The sequence below is a fragment of the Hyalella azteca genome, unplaced genomic scaffold (assembly GCF_000764305.2).
Source record: "Hyalella azteca isolate HAZT.00-mixed unplaced genomic scaffold, Hazt_2.0.2 contig5826, whole genome shotgun sequence".
Classification (NCBI taxonomy): Eukaryota; Metazoa; Arthropoda; class Malacostraca; order Amphipoda; family Hyalellidae; genus Hyalella; species Hyalella azteca.
The window spans coordinates 183696-202603 of NW_025936006.1; the positions used below are offsets into that span (position 1 = coordinate 183696).

The following is an 18908-nucleotide window of genomic DNA, read 5'->3' on the forward strand; positions in this document are numbered from 1 at the left end:
CAGTAGCAGGCGAGGCAGGCAGTAGCAGGCGAGCGTGGCAGTAGCAGGCGAGCGTGGCAGTAGCAGGCGAGCGTGGCAGTAGCAGGCGAGCGTGGCAGTAGCAGGCGAGGCAGGCAGTAGCAGGCGAGCGTGGCAGTAGCAGGCGAGCGTGGCAGTAGCAGGCGAGCGTGGCAGTAGCAGGCGAGCGTGGCAGTAGCAGGCGAGGCAGGCAGTAGCAGGCGAGGCAGGCAGTAGCAGGCGAGGCAGGCAGTAGCAGGCGAGCGTGGCAGTAGCAGGCGAGCGTGGCAGTAGCAGGCGAGCGTGGCAGTAGCAGGCGAGCGTGGCAGTAGCAGGCGAGGCAGGCAGTAGCAGGCGAGGCTGGCAGTAGCAGGCGAGGCAGGCAGTAGCAGGCGAGCGTGGCAGTTTACGTGCAGGTAATCTGAGTCCTAACACAGACGTCGTGGCGATGTCTCCTCGCGGCCACCCCCACGCTCGTCTCTGTTTGAGATCGCTGCATTCAGAAAAATAGACGGGGTAAATTGTCCAAATGGTGGAACATTCTCTCCACGTGGCACTGATACGTACTAAATACTGTCAAACTGGGCCAGGGGCGACCCATCTATGATAGTATTTTGCGGTTTCTCTTGGCAAAACATGTTAAGAATCTTTATAAAAATTAACGGCTTTGAACTCAATTATTGATTTCACAAAAGTCTTTTTATAACTTTTATATCTGAATCTTATGGTATCACGAAAATCTGCATGCAAATGTATATGCATGCAAATGTATATGTAGAAAGATTATGAAGAAAATTGCTTATTCATTGGATATTTCGGATCCAAGCGTCGCTTACTGTCATGAGCATGGATAAAAACGGCATCAGTGCCTGAGTGACTGCAGAACTCAAGCAACCGCCTGCAGCCTAAAGCTCTGTAACCCGTGACACGCAACACCTCGTTAGCGGTCACACACACTCGGTCAGCTGCACATGCCGATCACCTTATTGCTAAAACAAAATAATAATAATGATAATCTAATATCCGGCACAATTGAATATCTGACATCTTGTTATTCGAAATATATCTTCTCTGATGAAATTCCGAAAAATTCCTATTTCGAAGTTGTACGTATTAATTCGATCCTGTATAACTGAACCAATATTAAATTCATGTAACATGATTCGGGGCGTATCAAGGTTAGCACCGAACACGCAAACAACGATCGTTGACCGCATTTTAGTAGCATGGTTACAATTACTTGATAATAATACGTTTATTATTGGGCCTGTGCGTTCCCTTGGATGAAGTGATATTCCCGAGGAAGAAGATAAGTACAGAACAATTTACTTGATCAATTAATTATTTTCGAGTTTAAAGTTGAATTTACTGACATTATTTCTACATTAGGAATTAGATTGCAGACACGCATTGGCTGTCGTCACCAGCAGACACGTGTGGCGTGCTCTTTGATAAATCTAAAGCTCCTTATGGGAGGTTTTAGCACGGCCGAAGGTCGGCCATATTTGATTTTAATCTGATTTTCCGAAGTGGATATTGTGAGGGCCGTTCATACGCGCTGCTTGCACTGCGCTTGTTAGGACTTAAGGTCCTGTCTGCTCGAAAGAACTAGGATATCTTAAATCCTACAGCTGACCGCTTCAAAGACAAACCAAGAAAAATTAGTAACTCGGCCCCATCCTAATCGTATTTGGAAATACAGACTTCGTTGCAGTAAGGATCGCCTTTATATATTATTGAGAATGTTAAAGCTTAACCGATAACAAATTTCATAAAATACGGGACTGTATTCTATGATATTGCTACGAGTGGCAGGGTTTGATCTTGAATGGCAGGGTTTGATCCTGAGTCAAGCGGCAGGCTAGTGCAGCGCACAAACATTTCTTCTTGAGATATTAACATAAATATTCGTATTGCAAATTATAATTTACTTCACACTACCCAGAATAAGAAGTAACCTGTGATTTTTATTTATTTGCCTTTATAATGTAGTGCAAAGGGTAATTAACTCTCTGACTTTCAGCTGCTAAATTTAATTTCAAGTAAAGTAAGCAATAACTGTTTGTTCAAATGAACGAATAAACTGTTCATATCAGTTGAATATTTCGTGTCTTTCTAAATTATTTAGAATTTCACGGTCAACAGACGGGGATCTCACGCGTCTGTCAGGCCGTGATTGCGCATACCTGCGTTGAATTGAGTTGCGGTGCTGGAAGTTGAGATCAAACTCCAGGTGATGACTTAAATTGTGTTCCGTGTTTCGTCGCAGACTGCAGGCGGTGACTTGAATTGTGTTCCGTCGCAGACTGCAGGCGATGACTTGAATTGTGTTCCGTCGCAAATTGCAGGCGATGACACGTCGCAGACTGCAGGCGATGACTTGAATTTTGTTCCGTCGCAGACTGCAGGCGATGACTTGAATTGTGTTCCGCCGCAGACTGCAGGCGGTGACTTGAATTGTGTTCCGCCGCAGACTGCAGGCGGTGACTTGAATTGTGTTCCGTCGCAGACTGCAGGCGGTGACTTGAATTGTGTTCCGTCGCAGACTGCAGGCGGTGACTTGAATTGTGTTCCGTCGCAGACTGCAAGTCCTACTGACTATAATTGATACTTCAACGACCGCCTTCGAGGTCGTTAGTATTATTCAGTATGACAATATCATGAGTTCATCAGATGACAACCGTTCCTTATTTGAATTTGTGATACGAGACTATGAAGTGAATTTTACACCATTGGGCCTTCACACAATTAACTTTAAAATTTTAATCCGTGCGTGTCAGTCCTGCTCTTAGAACCAAAGTTTACCATTATTTTAGAACCCTCAAAATGTTCTGATTTTTTGGGACTTGACAGATGGCCCTTCAAACGGCTGTATTATTAAACTGTTGAAAATGAGTTGGAGTGTTTGTTGAACAAAGCTCATAAATTTTATTGATTAAATACTATGATTTACATTCCGTAAGGAAAATCGACGTATTTGTCATTTACACTCAGGTTTTCTATAGCCAAACATTTTCGTTGTATTTCAGGAGCCATTAGGTGCTCAGTCTGCTCATCTATTGAAAGAGCGTGGATAGAAACCTCATGTGAAGATTGCCAAGCTCCGCGAAAGATATCATCTACGTGATTGTTGGCCGTTGAAATTTAAACTTATTTACCAGCGAAACCTGCACCAATACTGGCATTGGTATTTGTTATAACAGTTTTATGTTACTATGTAACGGTATAATTTACTCAGAATTTCCTTGTTTTTATTATTTTTAAATTTGTTTAAAAAATAGCAAACAAAGCGTTAAGCGTCGCGATGCATTAGCTCCTAACAAAATAAGAACCTCTCCTCGCGCAACGCGCGTGTTGTCTACTCGCGCAGCGGCCTCAGACGGCGGCAGTAATTAGATTGCGCGCACTACTCCAGTCGTAGCGAGACTAAACAATGGCGCTTACTTGCTTTTATTCCTTTAGGAGGAAAACGTGCAATTTCTCTTAATGCACGGCAGATTGTTTGCAATATAATCTCATGTAATTGGATGAATTTAAAATTTGAAAATAACTTTAGTGACGCTCTTCGCGGATATTTTATCAGCTATCTGTTATCAGAATTTGATCGCCGTACTTAGGCCCGCAGCGGACTGCTGGCATTAGAATGATTGATGCTTTACTTTAAACTTGCTCAGACTTCAATACTTTCGTGTTTGACAAACTGAATCTATTTCAACAAAGTTTAATTTTGGGTTCAAAATATTTTGTCTGTTAAATTGCACGGGTGAAAGGCCTGAAATGTCACTGCTATACAGCATGCAAGACCTGGCACATTTTCTCCCTTAGATCTCACCGGCCTGCATCCAATCGCTCAAATTCAGACTCAGAATAAACAAACAAGTATATTGAGCTCACTCGGAGGTGCATGTGCTTTCATCTAATTCATCGGTTGAGACCATCACCCCTGCATAAAGCGAGGCGGGTTGGCTGCACCTGCACTCTGAGATGAGCGAGACCTTGTCCAAATACCGATGTACTTTTTGCTTCTGTGTGGACCTTCCTGACACAGTTCGGCCCGGCAAAAGGGCGCATCTGTGCTACACGTCCGCTCTCTGCTTATTGTGCTACGTGCAGGAAGTTTGCGTCTATATGGATAATAATAATACATATTAATTTTTCTGAGTGTGATTACATCGTTGACGCTCCGAGCAAGAATGTGTTCAAGATCAGACTATGTAGATAAAGCTACGGAGAAATATATGTTCAGACTTGAAATGCCTAGCACCCCACGAACCTGGTGAAGTCTTGTAGCTATTTCAAACTATCTTCAGTTTGGAAAAGATCCTGTCGAAGGACCTGTTTTTAGAACTAATGTGGACAAGTCACGTAAATTACAAGAATCGGCGACAGGCCACATCATACATCATTTCTCAGCGCCGACATCATTATGATGCAATATGATATGATATATATGATTTTATATATATCATATAATATATATGATGTATAGATATGATATGCCAGTTTTCTGGACATACTCAGGACACGAGGCTACTGAACAGTGCACGCGCGTAGGGCATAACTTTTTTTTATAATAAATTTATTCAGCTTTTCGGTGAGGGTCCAAACCTACTAACGAATTTCGAATTCTGATGCCGTGTTTAATATTCCACACAAGAACGACGTTTGCAATCAAATATGATTAAATCCTTCGCAAAACGATCACAATAACAATTTTTATTGTTTAATTCGAAGTTTTTGCACCAGGTTTCATAATTACGTACAGATTGATTAAAGGAGTCAGTAATGCCTGCTAACTTTTATTTGCCTTGTTTAGCAAATTCGTGATTTTTCTCGACGATTTTTATTTGTAATTTGTCTTCCATATCTGAGGAGCTGGTGCGGCCATTTTTTGCCTTTCTTCGCCAAAATACATTTTAATATTTTATTATACATATTATTAGATTCTAACAAAATTATGCAAATCCTCGCAGGATGAAATTCAAAATTATAAGTCAAAGCAAGATTTAGTCTTTTTAAGAAGGGATCATAAATATATCAGCGTATGACCACATCACTGCATGGTAGACGCGCTCTATAACTGTACGTGTTTATGTGTTTAAATAAGTGAGTGACTCTGCTCTATTTAAAGCCTTGTCCTTGCGTCCCTTGTTATTGCTTTCACTAGATCGAGACGGTGACATGCCTGCTGGCACACTGCCCGCCGCTGGGATTAAATAAAATTGTTTTTTGTTCGGCCATCTTTATTTTAAGCCCAGATGACCAATCACTTCTGAGAAGTAATAGTCAGCTGCATTTCCGTACGTACCGTATATTGGTCTTTGTTCAGTATCAAAGTGCAAATAGTTTGATTTGCACGAAGAGTTTGCGAAAGTGCAATAGAAATTCTTATTTGAAAATTTGAATACACCTACGCCTAGAAAAGCAACGAAGTATTATAAAACTACACGTGCAACTACTCCCTACTACTGTCGCGAGCTATTACAGTGTAACACTACAAGTACATTGCAGCAACTCTTACGACTGTAATGCGTAACCATGCATCATTTAATGCGTAACCATACATTTTCCACCCAACATGGCGATATCAGATTTTTTATTTTTTTTTATTCGTTTCGTTGTTGTTGGAGACGGCTTCACAATTCAAACCACTTGATTAGTGGAAATAACAATTGTATCTTCCAACAATTTTTACGATCTTATTTCCATAATAAAATAAACGGGTCAATTTTGGAAAGAATGACATAATTGTGGTCTTATTGAGTGTTAATAGTAGATCGGTCATCTCTCCATACAAGGGAGTTCATTCTCAACGTGAGAGTTTTTGGCTCTTCAATTATTACAGATAATTAAATGAAGGATCGTGAATACAGATAAGTTGATCTTTGCACCTCCAGCATTGCATCAGTATACTTTACAAAGACCAGGGTTATTCTTATTCCAAAATATCATTGCTTTACACAGTCAAATGGGCTCCACTCGTCGATCGTTTTATCGAGTCGTGAATACATGATTCATCAATCAGATAACTCTAGTCAAGAGGCCAAATTGCCACCACACTGAGTCATGAATATTGCTTGAGTCATGAGTATTGCTGAGTGTTCGCTCTGCAGCACAGCACAATGAATGTAGCACGCGAGCGCATGTGTGCTGTGGACTTATCTTGATAGATGGGACTTTTACCGGCCAAATTTGATGAAAATATAACTCGGTACTCACTGAAGTGAGTGACAGAGAGCGAATTTTCTCGTCGAAGAAAACTTGAGGTCACGGACAGACGGACGGACAGACGGACAGACAGACAGACAGACAGACGGACATGGCGAGCACAATAGTGCATTTATCCATAAATGAGAAAATGCGCTAACAAGGGCCCTTTTCCATTTATGTTGGCAAGTAAAAATCTATATGAGCCTTGGACTTATTGACTTCTTTAATGCAGAAAACACCGCAAATTTATAGTTTTGCTACTCAAATTACAGATTTACTAATAAATATTGAACTCCGAGACTTTTTGGTCGTCTTATGACCTGATTTTGGCCGTTTTTTCTAGCCACCATGTGGCATCCCAGCAGTGGCTGGCCGTCAAGAGCGCGCTCATCTCAGCATGATTAGTGGCATTCCTTATTGAAGTGGCGGTGCCGTGATTGATTAACCTTCTAGAAGCGGCAGCAGATGAATATAACATACAATACTTTAGTAAATATCATTGAATAATACTTTAATGCGTAAATTTGATTTAGTGACCTTAATTCCGAATAGTCACTAACTTAACGGCAAGTCTTTGCCCAGAGCAGTGAAAATAATTTATTGCATCTAATAAATTTAAATTTGACTACAAAAGCATTTCAATGTTCATGCGAGCTCAAAAATGTTCAAGGTAGAGAAAGTTTGTAGATGAGTAAGGATGTAATGCATTTAAAGTCCGTTGGTAGGTACACCAATCACACACAAAAATTTTATGACTCTTCTTTTCTTAGAAAAAAAAACTTTACAAATTGTTGAACGCTTGTCAAAGCAAAAAAAAAAGCACATGGCGTTGGTGTTAGGTCGCTCAGTTCTGCTCCTACTGGGCTGCACAAAAATTTTGTCGCCTTAGTTTTCAGCTTAAACTAAAACGAGTTTAGTGTTCAAGGAATGCAAAATGCAGCTACAAAGATGTCAGCAGATGTTTCCAGTTTATTTTCTCTTATATTATCAATTAAATTCTAGTTTGAACGAAGCAATTGCAGGAAATATCAGGCAATTATATAGTTCTACCATACCTTGATGCATGCCTGCGTATACACAAGCTATGCATGACGTGGCCTGTTCTTGCCACTGCAGCAGCGCAGGAAGCCGCTCGTTGCAGGCGCTGCAGTGACCGGTCCTCTTACGCATGATCGCTTAACGATTCCTCAGTGACATTTCTGAGTTGGTTTCATTTGAATTGTTTATTAGAAAACTCAGAATTGATGCTAACTTGCAAAGTTAAATTGATTAAAAGTAATTCAAGATATTAAAAAAACAGTAAATGCAGTAGTGTAGATCCACGAAATAGGACATCTGCTACAGATGTAACATATGTAATGATGAGATATGTAATGATGAGATACATCTAATATGTAATGATGAGATACATCTAATTTTTTTGAGTATACGTATATTGGACTTAAGTTTCAAAGCCGACCGATATTATCCCGGAAAAGTTCCTCAGACGGTAAGCGCAATAGTTTTTTAATCCGCAAACTTTACGCTGTCTTAACTCGGTCATAAAGTTTTTTCCTCCTAATTGGAATGATTTAATTTAAGCAACTAAAGAGTTATTTAGGAATAAAAATGTTCGTTGGCCGAGCGCCTGCCCATGACGATAGCGCAAGAAACTCATAAGTTTTGCATTCACGTGTTTATAATGTAAATTCACGTGCTTACAATGTACATTCACGTGTTTACAATGTACATTCACGTGTTTAATTCACGTGTTTATAATTAACATTCACGTGTTTACAATGTACATTCACATGTTTATAATGTACATTCACGTGTTTGCAATGTACATTCACGTGTTTACAATGTACAGTCACGTGTTTACAATGTACATTCACGTGTTAACAATGTACATTCACGTGTTTACAATGTACATACACGTGTGAAAGAAACGTGTAGTTTTCTAGAGTTATAATGTACATTCCTGATGAAGCAGGAAACTTAGTGTTGCCTGAATACAATTACCCGTACCTGAACATTCAGTTGCAGGTATCAACAATGTACATGTTATCGTAGCAACAGTCGGTTAACTTCGTGCTATTGTAGTATCCGCTGTGAAACCTTTTGCAGTGTAAAATAAGTATTTTGCTGTGCTTAAGTGGTGGCAGTTGCGCAGTGCGTCACCACCATTTACAAAGACATTCACATGTTACAGCGGTCGCAGCTGCGATATGTAGCCCGCTGCACCGCTCACTCGGTATATACACGCATCGAGGACGTGAAATATAACTCTTGCTCACATTGCAGTCCGTTGGAACAGTCGCAGTCTTGTAGCTGACTCACAGCTGTTTCATATCTCCCAGATAACCAGGTCGGTCACTCGACAAATCTGTCGAATGCGAGATAGAACGCTTGGAATCTAAATTTCTAGAATTTTAGTAAATTATAAAGTATACCAATCAATGCATGGAACTTCGAGTCATGCTTACCCAACGTATAACGAAATTGCAGCATTTGCGTGAACGTAATGAGTAACAAATCGAACCCTACGTAAGTTCTGTTTCTAGTTTACAGTTACCCGTTACCCATTCTATAGAACTAAAACTTGATATCAGGTTTGAATGAGTGATTTGACCTATGGTTTTATTATTTTTTTTGTCTTACTTTTTTTTGCGGTGAAATAATTTTCAGAAATAGATGACCAATAGTCTTATTAGTATCATGATATAATTTTTCAGAAGTAAATTTACTGATGATGAGAACTTGAACTGCATGCAGGGAAAAGTTGGTCACATCCTGTGGGAATAACAGCTACGCACATCCCGACTAGCTTGGCATATCGTACAGAATAGCACTCCGACCGTGGGATGTGCACGGCATAAGAGCTACGCACGTCTCGCCTGTATAGCTAAAACATCAATTATTAAATTATGATTTAGATGGCGATAGATAACAAACTTTCTTTTGGTAGAAGTGTTTGATAAGCTCTTCGCGCCTGAGACGTGCACGGTATAAGAGCTACGCACGTCTCGCCAGTATAGCACTCCGCGCCTGAGACATGCACGGTATAAGAGCTACGCACGTCTCGCCAGTATAGCACTCCGTGCCTGAGACGTGCACGGCATAAGAGCTACGCACGTCTCGCCAGTATAGCACTCCGTGCCTGTGACGTGCTTGAGACGGTCGTATTTTCCGGTCATCCTTGCAGCCCGCCAGCGGATGAGCGTCGGTGTCTCTGCCTGTTCGCTTGTCCTAAGATATTGAGAGTGACGCAAGATTTCGTTAGCAGTGCGCATCAACTGCGTGGTTCTTTACATCATGAACATTATTCGTAATCAGACTAAATTTTTTTATTAGGTTCAAATGACAAATGCAGCATATAGTTACGGAACTGCTGTCATTTGATCAAAATTATTGGATGTGTGTAACTTAGGTAATTGGGGGACATGTGTTCTGGAATTCGAGTTTTACTAATCGCATCATTTTCGAGGCTCAGTAATGTGTAGAACAGCGTGATGAAAACACCGGAAATTTTCCGCAAAAAAAAAAACATAAGTCCGTCTATTTCTTCCCTGTGCATTGTTTACGAACTGGAGTTTATGCAGACATTCCTCTCATATTTTTATACACGTTATACACGTAAATGTTTTATTCAACGAAGGCTTGTGTTCAAATCAAAATCTTTGGCTGAATTTAATTAAAAAGTTTTTTCGTAGCCACATTATTTATGTATACAAAGACGATCGAAGTAATTACTGTGCGGTGTTAACAACGCTTGATCTGCAGCGTAGGAGGCCTAGGCTTTATTTGTTGTGCATTGTGAAGCATCTCGCCCGAGGCCTCTAACTTGGGCGCTCTGCATTTAGTGTGCGCATCTTCCCTACAAGTACAGCCTCGAGCTGATACCTTACACGGCCTTACAGGTCTGGGCGAACTAAGTTCTGCTCCTGGGTGTGGGTGACTCGCCCAGTAATATTATGGCTTCAACACCTCAGGCTAAACTAATATTCTGGCTCATCTTTAACTTTGCTAAACTACACGTTTAGTTGAGCCAAAGACTTACTTAACTGAAGCCAGGATGAAATAGGACCAATAATTATTGCGTTATTTACATTGTGCCCAGAAGATGGCGAACGAGTTTTAAATTTAAGTGCCTATATTAGCAGTCGCGATTGTGCGAGAACAGTGATGTTGGCATGTATTATTGTTTTCTAATCTGGTAAGTGAACAAAATTTGTTCAATAATATTTAGCCTGAGTTACCTATTTTACCTAAGTTATCAAATTACCGAAGTTGTTTTTATCGAACGCTGTTGCTTGCTGACACTTTGTGTGCCTTAAATTATACAACTGCGTTATTCATATAAATTTGATCTTCGCTTTGCATTTTAATGGTCAACTTAAAATGCTCGAATGTTTTAAGCGTTTGTTTTGCGGTCATTAAAGTGTGAGTGGGACTGAGTGTCAAGTCTGTTTAGCTCATCAGGGGACCCGTCACTTTCTAGCTCAAGTGGATTACTAACGAGTCCTCGACCAGACCGAGACTGTGCTGCTTTGTTGTGTGCAAGTAATAGATTTTAAATTTCCTGAGCGTGAATCGCAAAGTGCTTATCCTGGAACTTTGAAATCTCTACCCCGAGTTACTCCTCTGGGTATCATGTGAAGGATTCAGTTTAATAAAATTCACTGAAACCGTTCTCATTCAAAAAACCGCACGAGTTTATTATCATGAAGTCTCGATCATTGAAATCATTGTCGATCTGAATTCTTCCATTCGTTAATGCAAAGGGAGACAAATACTTTTTATGAGAAGGCAAACATTTTCATCCACATTATCTGGTAAACGCTGCGTGACTCAGCGGCTGCAGGAAGGCCGGGTGTGTCTTATCAGCCTGACACTGGACCTGCTATCGCCCCTAGTTGCGCTGCCGCTTCCGGCGAACGCAAAAATTGCTCGTTTGCGCTTACACTAATTGCCAGTTTTCTAGGCAAGATTTATGGAACGAGAAAAAGCTTTTTATGTTTCTTCTTGATTCAATTGAAAGTGGTTATTTGTTTTAACAGAATTTCAGCAGTAGTATTCTGTGAAAAAATAATGAACTTGAAAATTTATTTCACAATCGGGGATGTTAAACGCGTGTGAATTAAAGTTCACGGAAGCAATAAGCATGACCATTATTTTAAAATCTAGTAATAACAAAGGCAAGTTTCGTTTTCATAACTCATAAAAAATAAAAAAAAATTTAGTACATAATCTCAAATCCAATGTGATACAAATCACATTAGTGAGCGTAAATAAGCTCCTAAATGCTGCGCTTCTTGCATAAGGCCACTCAGCCTCTGAGGCGGCGGCCGGAGCAGGAGTTTGACTTCAGTAATATGCAAGACTATGAGTTCGACGTGGAAGGTGAGTTATCAGACATGGATTCTGACCGGTATATTTATTATTTGTACTTACATTTGCTGCATTAAAATTCACTCACCAGTTGTAATTGTGAGAGGTGCACGGTATGATGTTAAAAGGTTCAGACTAGTCCGTCACTCCGTATGTTGTAGTAATTTTTTCAGTAGTATACCTCGGTATTACGTGTTTTCTATCATCTTAAGAAGATTATTGATGAATAACTGATGAAAAATATTTGAATTCGCTGGATTATGATTACTTTCAACAACAATACAAGTATAAATTCCAACTCACTTTTTATGAATTTACATAATTTGTGTGTTTTTTCCTGTTTACATTTCAGGCGAGTTTGACGTTTACACGATGGAGTCGGCCATGCCAACCATAGACTGGGAGAGCATCGAAGCGCACCTTGAAGCCACCAAGGAGGAGGAGAGGCGGGTGAGTTTTTCTGAATTGAGGATTTGTACTCGCACTCCTTGCTATCTTGTATTATCTTCAAATTAGTTACAACTATTATAATTATAAGAGATTTCAGGTTTTAAGAGAACGACGAACGGTGAGTAGTATATTGTTGATGAAGGCTGAGTCGTGGCAAATTCTAATTTTCAGTGCCTGTCGGCTGTCCAAAAATATATAGTCTGGTTGTCATGAAAGCAATTTCTATCATAAACATTTATTACAGAAAACGTGAATAGAGATTTTATCCTTCCAAGTATCACATAATTAGAAGAAAAATACTGTGAGTTCATTTAGCCTGCTAACAAATTTCAGACCTAGTTTGGGGTTTTCAATTAACGCTGCATATGAGATCGCGTTACGACAGCTACCTACGAGGCTACGTTATATCAAATAACCCCTGCTTTATAAATATTTTCGAGGTCCTCTCAAGTGTCAGTGAACTATTGTACCAGCGTAGAACAATGATCTTGGCGCAACATCCCTGTATTGAACGGTCTATAACACTATTTTAGAAAGGCTTTCACCCAAGTCTGGACATGTGATGAGCACAAACAGCAAGTGAACGCAATCCAAACCCATTCTTAACGATCAAGGCTCTTGAAAAGCGAAGCGGCGCAGCGTAATTGTGCGGTAGAATGGATGAATCGGTCTATGCTTCGGTTTTGAAGATTTTAGTTAAAATCTAAGTTCTGGAATCGAGTGTTTTATTTGCTTATCGGTACAGTGTTTTTCAAGTAAATAAAAGTGCACACTTTTTATATATATTATAATATATCTTCGCTAAAAAGTGGTACAGACTTGGTTTGAGAGTCAGTTCATAATAAATTTAATTATTTAATAAAAAAGTGTTTTAGGCCTAATGACGCCACTGTACGGTGGAGATAATTACATGCTATTTCTGGATATTCTGGATAGCCTTGGTTGACGTTAGAAGTATTTTGATGGTCTTCTTGCTTCCTCGTTCGAAAAATTACAATGGCTGGCAAACATAACGCAAGCTTCAAGTCTTTGTGAATTAATTATGTGATGGTTGGAATGTAGCATAAAGTTTTAATTAAATCGTTTGTTTAATGGTTTGTCTAGTAGATTGACAGTGAGTGCAGTTGCTGCGCCAAGCAATCGAGCAAGTGGGATAGCGTTCATCCGTGTCGGCCTCAGCTCCTTTATTTCTGGGTTGCCGCTCACACTCGCCCAATATTTTTATGAATATTTAATCAGTAATAAAGGTAGATTGCCAACTGTAATCTCCACTCGTTTCATGACTATTTATGTGTTGCGTCTTTGTCATATAAACTGATATTCGGCATTGATAAGATCGTAAATCGATCAAGTTCGTGCAAGAACATATCAGTACAGCTAAACCATGTTATATTTAACAAAGAACGTGTTACTACTGATGTATGCTTACGACATTTCCCCCATCTAATGTATTAAATATTTTCATATTCAAACAGTGTTAGGAGAACAATCATAACAAACTCGTCCTCGAGGTCGAAAAGAATCAGTGGAGCGTGAGATAGGAGAGAGCCTTGTTTACGTGCGCACAATCGAGCGTAAGTGCATCGACTCCTCGCGCATGCGCTGTTGCGCTCCGTGATGAGTTGCTACAACCTAATTCCTGCAGCGACAGTTCGTGTGTTGAGGCCTCGTTCGTGGTTGGCTGCTGAGTGTGACGTCATGGTCTCTCTTGCCTCACACAATTCGTGATGCGTGACTCAACACCAGCAACTCTCATCGCTGGCCTCTGGCAATAGTTGCAGGATCCCTGGCACGATGCAACGGCTATTATGGATTCAGCGCTGCCGTAGAATTACTGACAAATTTAATTATCAGTAACTATTTAGTATAAATATTATTTCCTGACTTTAAATTGGCACTCACAATGTATACGCAAGCTAATGAGGATTATTTTTGTAATAATCAAAAATAAAATATTATTTTCAAATATGATCTTAAGACCTCAATCGATATGAACATTGACCTCTGAGGCCTACAAACACCATAGCAACAGATTCATGACGCCTCTGTGCCGCTGCCGTGACGAAGAATTTTGTATGCAGTATAACACTATAGAATGGATAATGAAGTTATGTCGATAACTTACATGAATAAATTAACGCTATGAACTATGATCACATGTTATGAATGTTTAATTAGGACTAGCAAGATTTATGCTCAAGTTTCCGAACGTTTTCCCCAGCTGCGTCAACTGCATTTACATAATCTTGAATGTAAAGAATTCAATTTATAGCCTTGCAATAATGACATCATTAAACCTGTAGTAAACAGTCGCGACCGCAAACGGAACGGTCGAATTACCGGCATCGAAATACTTTAAAATCTGCCGTGATCAGAAGGCCTTTATTGCTGTACAGGAGGTACAGTTAAAGTTACAGCAGTACTGCTGGCAGTTATAGTTGCAGTACAAGCTGCAGCAGCACTGCTGACAGTTGCAGTATAGCAGTACAACAGGTGTAGCAGTTACAGTTGCAGCACAGCAGCTGTAGCTGCAGCAGCTCACGAGGCTAACGATCGTACAGGCTCTCAGTGCCTGGATTGCTTCCGTTGCCGTGTGAACGCATCGTCATGCAAAGCAATTCTATTTTTCTTGTATCATTTGAATGCATCCTGAAAATTACCTACATAAATGGACGCATTTGCTTCAAGAAAATTTTTTCCCATTAGAGGTTATAAGCTTTTCATTTTAGACAAATCGACCGCAGCGTTTTCCTACAGTGCAGTATACTCATGGCTATTGATACAGAGCTGGAACAAATAGAACAATGGTGCTTATTACATTCAGCTGAGGAAAGTCATGTTCAAGTTTTGTTGAAAAGAGGGATTCGTTTTAATAGAACTCCTGGAACTGTGGTATGACTGAACGCGGAATGCTGTCGTCCGCGCCGTTCACCTCAAAACGGTGTCGTCTCTTACCTTTATTTTCAATAATTTCTTGTGAAATTTGGCAGTGAATTTTTCTTAAAAGTATTGAAGTGATGGATTAGCAACTTACTTTATCGAAAACGCTCCTACGGTGAACGAGTCTGATAACAAAAGAAAAAAACATTTTTTACCATAGATTACTCATTATTGTATATCTGAATCTTTCAGCAATGCTGATAAAGTCTTTATGGCCATTTTGGCCGAAATTATATAAACTACACATTTCTTATTTCAATAAATAATCTTTGATAGTCATGATGGAAATTAAAACTGCAATTGTCAGGTTTATGTTTGACACTGAATGGAGATTTGCATGTTGCTAGGCACGATTCAACCCATCAATGGACGAAAGTGACATTCGATCAGATCTATGAGAATCATTTCAAATAGATCATCGACTCTCAATATGCGTTGACTTGGCTGCTGAAAATTAGGTGATATCCTCGTCAATAATTCATCACGATTATTTAAGGTCTATTATTTTATTATTAAAACAATCAAGTACGGGACACTTCTAAAAGTTAGCTCTTAAAAAAGGGCATTTCAGACTTCGAAGTGGGGATTATTATAGCGCATCAGTGCATGTTTTAGATTGATAGTTAGCGAACGTTATTAGAACTATGAGTGCCTTTTAGTACATTACTGGCGTATGGCGTGAAGGTTAAAGTGAAATCTTATAGTCTCTGAACGACTGACAAACATGTGCAGCACTCACTGGTGACTCAGTGCATGTGGTTGAAATTTCTGCGGACCCGGATCTCCGCAACCATTTCATTGATGCATTCATAAACATTAATTAATTACAAGCATAAAATAATTAGAAAAAAGAAATAACTAAAAAGGCACAAATAAATATCTTGTCAATACATTGTCCGCCATATTGGCTGGAATGTGACACGAATCAATATTCTTAATTCACTCAGCATGAATTCCTGGGACTCATGATGGAAAGCAAACACGGTTGTTGAAACGTCTACACTGATCGATACTTGGAGTATTTGCTTTAGAAGGGACAAGATTGGTTACAAAAAATTTTTAGATCGTCCAGTAATTAAACGAAATAGATTTTTTATTTAGAAATCAGCTGAGATCGATGAAGTGGCTATCATTACTTGTTACGTGGTCGGCCATTTACTTCTTTTGACTGCACCTCCCAATGAAACTCGCCATATTTCTTCTAGTTAATGTAGTTCCCGATGACATTTGTCATTTTTTGTCACAGTACTACTCAGTGACACTTGCCAATTGTCAATTTGTCTTCTAGTGACTGTATTACCAAATAACACTTGCCATATCTATTCTATTGACTGCACCACTCAATCACAATCATTTCTCTCTTTTGGCGACTGTACGACCCAAAGATATTTGCTGTTTTCTAATAACTTTACCACGCAATGCAAATCGTGCGTAATCTATTCCAGTTACTGTACCACCAAATGATATTGGACATATGTCTTCGTTGACCGTTTGTTTTCTCAGCCTCAATAAAATAATAGATTCTGCATTGTCCTACATCTTACGCTGAACGTCCAAAGTCTAAATGTCACTTCTGGCAGTTGTAGCGTAGGTACGGTATTGATTGGCTGTTGGGATTACGACGTAGCTTGTATTTTTCAACACATGAGCGACTTCTATAAGGTCAAGCACCCTCTCATCCGACAGGTTTCAGACGCATGATAGCATTCAAGCCTATGGGGAATACAAGCATTTTCGTCAAAAAAAAAAAAATCTAGAATTGTGACAAAACCTGACCTTGCTCTGATAACTAGCGATGTTTTAATTGCGTTAAATTTTATGGAAAGAGAAATATAATTTTTTCCTGGTAAACGAACGTAGCTCAATTACTAAATTTTTAAAATAATTCTATATTGGTCTGAATTTAGAGTTCAACATTTATAAAAACTACTGCATAACCATTAAACGAATATCGGTCAGGAGCGTTATATGTCTCAGTGGTCACCTATTCGTATACATTAGGATGTTGTAGTGTCCTCTACGCTACGCTCAACAATAAACTCTTACATGCGCTTGATTAAAATTGACATATTTCCAGATATTACTAGTGATACGTTGATAGCCGTTGAACAGTGTTTTCTACACGTCAGTTGACTCTCGTGAATGACGAGTACATTACACTGAAAGCAGTCAGTTGACATCTTCGTGGTTAGAAAAAGAATAAGAATGAATTAAAGTTTTGGGAGTGATTCGATTAACCAATACTCAGGCTCTGACTTGACCTGGGCCTTGTCAAAATTATTTCAGGAATTGGAGCTTGGTATATGAATTTCACTTAGTGTTTACAGGCTTCAATCATGTTTTAGTGATTTAATGAATCTCATCAGTGTCAGCGTCAGGCAAATCTTTAGCTATATTCACTTGACGAACTAACAAAATTGCAAAAAAATATAACTCACTACTCACTGCAGTGAGTGACAGAGAGCGCATTTTCTCGTCGACGAAAACGTGAAGTCACGGACAGACAGACAGACGGACAGACAGACGTACGGACAGACGGACATGGCAACTCAATAGTGCATTTTTATCATAAATGAGAAAATGCGCGCAAAAAATGAACACTAAACCCCCGAAGTCTTCGTACAAACTCCATTTCCAAGGTTATCGTGAGCAGAAGTTTAGAAATAACGACTTTTGTGGTCGCCTTCGTCCTTGCGTTCGTGACGATTTCTCCCTCTCCCTCCGACCCTCAGCAGCATTGAGTATTTCTTTACTCTAAGGAGCGACGTCATGTATTTTTGTTCATGGCAATACGAGAAAATCTCACGGTTGAGGAGAACTTATTTTACAAATTACATTGAGTGAATTGCTCTATTAGTATCTACCATTCTTTGTTCGAACATATCATCAAATTTCAAAACCTGTGTTAAAACATGACGTATATATAATGATGCTCGCATCATGTTTGCAGATAATTTCTTCTGTGTCTGATAGAAATGTTTGAACCATGTGTGATTATCTTGATCCGTAGCGTATTAGCGCATTAAAAAAGGTTTTGATACAATTTCAGCAAGACATAATGTGTGTTTATGATTTAATTTAAATAATTATCTAAAATGACAATAGTGGTGAGTAGTCAAACCTACCAGACCGGAGGCGTTCATGATTTTATCTCTGCTGGTGAGCTCAGTTCGTTGGGAAGGGAAAGTGCTTCCAAAAATTACCACGCTGTAATGAATAGCGACTTCGATGCTGCTAAAGAAAAAAATTTGTTAAATTCACAAGACAACAACGATGGGAACAATGGAAATGAAATTTCTTTCATATCGACCACCAAACACACCATCGAAGCAACTTCACATATCGAAACAGAGCCTTCAGCCAGCAGTAATGATAATGAAAGAACTCAAACAGGATTCCGTCTCACTATTCAAAAAGAATCAGAGCCTAACATCCAGGATGTCCAAGGTGAGGAGCTGGAAGAACTTACCATGGACTACCCAAGTCTGAGCCCTTTGGACTTGACGGAAGCCAAAGCACGAAGACGTGAACTTGAAGCCAGGAAATTTCAAGAAGAGCTTGACCGGATGGCAATCCAGCTTGCAGACCGCCTCAAGAAAATTCCAGCATCATCAAGACGGAGCTACAAGAAAGAGAGCATTTACGTCAAAGACCTCTATACTCTAACATATGAGGACGGGGAGACTTTGGAGTCTCTTGACGTGCTGAACGTAAGTTTGCTTTTACTCACTGTTCGTACACTCTGAGTTGATTTCATTCAATGTAAACCGTACAAACTAGGTAGTTGGTCCTTGTTTCATATTGATACATGTTTGTGTTTATTAACTTGAGCTTTTTTCCGAATACAGATTGCTGGCACATAAGCGGTGGTGAGAAATTGACATAATGAACGCAACATTGCATCTTTCTGTGTACAAATGTTAAATGCCCAGCTAATTACG

General features: G+C 39.6%; 1 protein-coding gene across 2 annotated transcripts in view; it reads left to right on the top strand.

Moving 5' to 3' along the window:
• The window catches only part of LOC108676316, a 45258-nt gene that overhangs the window by 10592 nt on the left and 15758 nt on the right, over window positions 1-18908 (top strand). For both annotated transcript variants that reach the window (XM_018164377.2, XM_047880653.1), the window contains exon 6: window positions 11930-12027. In XM_018164377.2, the coding sequence (XP_018019866.1) occupies window positions 11930-12027 (98 nt within the window). The remainder of the gene's footprint in view (window positions 1-11929; window positions 12028-18908) is intronic.